Below are 3,245 nucleotides of genomic sequence, written 5' to 3' on the forward strand. Positions count from 1 at the left end.
GAGGTAATTAGCCAAGTTAATCTGAAGTTAGGCAAAAGGCATGGTAGATTTGCACTTTATAGACTAACTAAATTAGAGATAATTATAGCAGAATCCTTCATGAGCTCAAATTCACTTCATCAGATGCTGTGCAAGCATGTACACAGAGCAGCTCCGAAAATGGAAAGAGCAGTTTGAATATAAAAGACAGGAAAGAAGGAAGAAGAGGGAGGCAGTGTTGGGAGAGGCAAACAAAGAACAACAGTTCCATTCAAACAGAGATAAAATAAATATTCCCACACCCTGCCCAAAATGTGTTTAAAATTTGAGAATACAAGTGAATAAGGAAAATCATCCTTCCAACACCTTTGTACCTGGCAAAAGTGGCATGCATCTGATACAAAGTGTGATGTTCACCACCTCTGCTCTGTCCTTTTGCTCCCTGCATGCAAGTTATCTAATATTATTATCTGGGCACAGCAACATTCTCAACCTGCTGGTGTCCAAGTCATCCTAACTGCAGTCCCCATCCACATTCCGTCTTAAGGGGCACTGATGTTGCAGATCACACAAGTCCAATAAGAAAGCCAGAGCTCCCATGGATTTCTCAGGGTAACGAGACCTCTGGAGGTTCTCAGGAGAGAGAGCAAGTAGGGAGCATAAAAAAAACTTATGGATGGAAGAAAGAAAGAAAGAAGATTACCAAGACAAAGTCCCCACCACATCCTTTAAGCATCACAATTTCAATGAGTAGAAGTCTCCTGCAAACAACATATCACTCTTTCGTTCCTGCTCCTACAGGTCTCATGGAACCTGTATGGAAAAGCAGCATCCCTGGGACCTCAATAGAACGGACACACTTCCCTCTTCTGCACCTCTCCCAAAGCCCAGTCTCACAGCTCTTCCCAAATGCGGAGGAAAGCCGAATCTGTACACCTGGAGTGGGCAGGAATGAAGACATGGCCCACATTCTACAGGAGTGAGTCAGAGCAGGGCTCCCCCACGTAGATGTTAAGAGATTCACAGGAGTTGGAGGGGCAGGGGAGAGGGCACCTGGATGCTGAGGAAGCAAAACTTGTTCCCCACACAAACCCTCAAGAAGGAAGCAAAGAGGTGGAGAATGTCTCTTGCTGCACTGACTTGCTGTCTCTTCTAAACTCCATAGGTGTCTTCAAGAGAAGGTTCTGTGGGTATTTGAAGAGCAGGTCCCAGTTCTGAGAGTTAAGTCCTAGAGTCCCACTTAGTTTCCACCCACTGTTCACATTAGCTACTTGGCAGCACTTCACCAGCAAGCACATACTAAGCATGGGGACTGCTCTATTAATGAAGAAGCTTTACCTGAAGCCAGGATGCAGCACATTCCAGAACGGGAATTCTACACACCGCTACTGCCATGGAAACCAGCTTTCCTAATAAGGTCATCCTGTTGTCATCCGCTTTGTTTCCTTGAGGACTGAAGAGAGATGAGAAAATGATCTGCCGAACAGAATCCTTTGTTTGCTCTTGGAAATAATTGCACATGATTTCAAGGAGCTGAAGCTCTTGAAGTGAATTCAGCCTCTAGAAACAAGGAAGCCACAAAATACATTAGGATTTACTCTATTAACGTCTAGAAACAGAAAGCATCGCCTTCCCCTTCACAGTCCAGTCTCCTACTCGTGGCTAAATCCAACCATACATCTAAACCAGCTTCATGGAGAACAGGGTATAGCAACACATGGACTAGCTCTAGAATAAGTCTTATAGTTTTTTGTTGAAAGAACTGGACGTGAGCAGTGGAGACAGTTTTCAAGCAGTAGCAGACGTTCCACCTTTCCAGACTTTACCACCCATTATTAGGGATCTCTGGAATTCACATTGGAAGTGTGGGGCGTTGCAGCTTCTTTAAATTTTGCAGTTGCATGCCCCATCCATTGCTGACTGGTGGAAGGGCTCCATCACTTGCTGCTCACTGTCCGTGCCCGACGGTCTGGAGGGGAAAACTGCAGCTGCGGTTTCAGGCATGAGAAACAGCACCCCCTTACCCCCCCCATCAAGTTGGAGGGGGCGTAGGGGGAAAACCCCAAAATTAAAGCTGCCACCACACCGTGCCCTTCCAGCATGAATTCCGGAGATCCCTACTTATTATGGGTAGCCTGCACTTTCCCACTTCTCAGTTCTTGTATCTTTTTTAGTACAATGTGCAAATGCCTGGTTCCTAAGCAAAAGTTGTATTTACTTGCCCAACACAAAATGGTTATTGATTATATTTTACAGGAAACGTCAAACAGCTACTGTTATCAAGGCAAAGGATACATTCTGCAGGAGGATCAGAGCAAAAAAAATACAGAAGAAACAAAACCAGGAATACAAAACAAAAAAACACCCTACTATATATCTCCTTTCACTCATGTTCCCTGTGCACTTTGTATTTCTCTCCCTGCCTTCCAGGTCCTGATTCCAGTACCAAACCTCCATAGGCAGGTCCTTGCACCCACATGGGGCCCCCATGAACTCTGGGGCTCTTGATAGATGTGAGTTTCCAGCTATGCTGGTCAGATTGCAGGGTCAGGATGCTGAATTTTAAAGTGCTCTGAGGCAAGGAGAGTCTTGATATTTGTGCCTAGCACAGAGCCAACACTGTTTGGTTCTGAACAATAATGAACAAAATTGCAATGGAGAAGTGCTTAAAGAAGACTGGCATAACAGCAACTGCTGCGGATAAGCCTCCTTGACTGACACTACCTGCGCAGGGGAGCAGGAATCCAACTACAGGCAGCTAGAGATGCTGAGGGGATTCCCCCTACTTTCCTGTGCAAACCCCTCTACTAAAACCCCTTAAAAGGTGCTCAGCTAACCAAGGCAAGCAGCTTTTGGGGTCAGAGCAGCCTCAGCCTCAGGGGTCTGTCAGTCCAAAGCGCATTTCCCAGCCCCTGCGGCCCTGCCACTTACCTTAGGCTGGGAATTGCGCTCCTTTGGGACCTGAAATATAAACTCTTCCAGCAACTCGATAGGACCTTTGTCTACGATGGGGAGCGGGGCGCTCTGCAGCTGGCTGCTGAAGTAGATGTCCAGGTGATACAGCACTTCCTTGGCGGCGCTGAGGGCGTCCCTGCGGAGCAGGGAGTGGCGGATGTCGCTCATCGTGCTCCTGCAGCAGACGGGAAGGAGGGAGGGAGTGTTAGCGCTGGGGGAGCCCCCGCGCTCCGCGCGTCCCCGGCCTGGCCCGACCCCCGGGGCCGCAGCCCTAGAGCCGGGGCCGGCGGGAGCGGCCTGCAGCAGCCCGA

General features: G+C 48.1%; 1 protein-coding gene across 1 annotated transcript in view; it reads right to left on the reverse strand.

Annotated features, from left to right (window-relative positions):
- CUNH7orf26 (chromosome unknown C7orf26 homolog) overlaps nt 1–3,245 on the reverse strand; it is a 36,991-nt gene that overhangs the window by 7,816 nt on the left and 25,930 nt on the right. The window contains exons 4-5 of the mRNA XM_006036832.3: nt 2,911–3,113; nt 1,318–1,539 (exon numbers count right to left, since the gene is read on the reverse strand). Coding sequence (XP_006036894.1) covers nt 1,318–1,539; nt 2,911–3,102 — 414 coding nt within the window. The 5' untranslated portion in view covers nt 3,103–3,113. The remainder of the gene's footprint in view (nt 1–1,317; nt 1,540–2,910; nt 3,114–3,245) is intronic.

The sequence above is a fragment of the Alligator sinensis genome, unplaced genomic scaffold, assembly GCF_000455745.1.
Source record: "Alligator sinensis unplaced genomic scaffold, ASM45574v1 scaffold1389_1, whole genome shotgun sequence".
NCBI classification, from domain to species: Eukaryota; Metazoa; Chordata; order Crocodylia; family Alligatoridae; genus Alligator; species Alligator sinensis.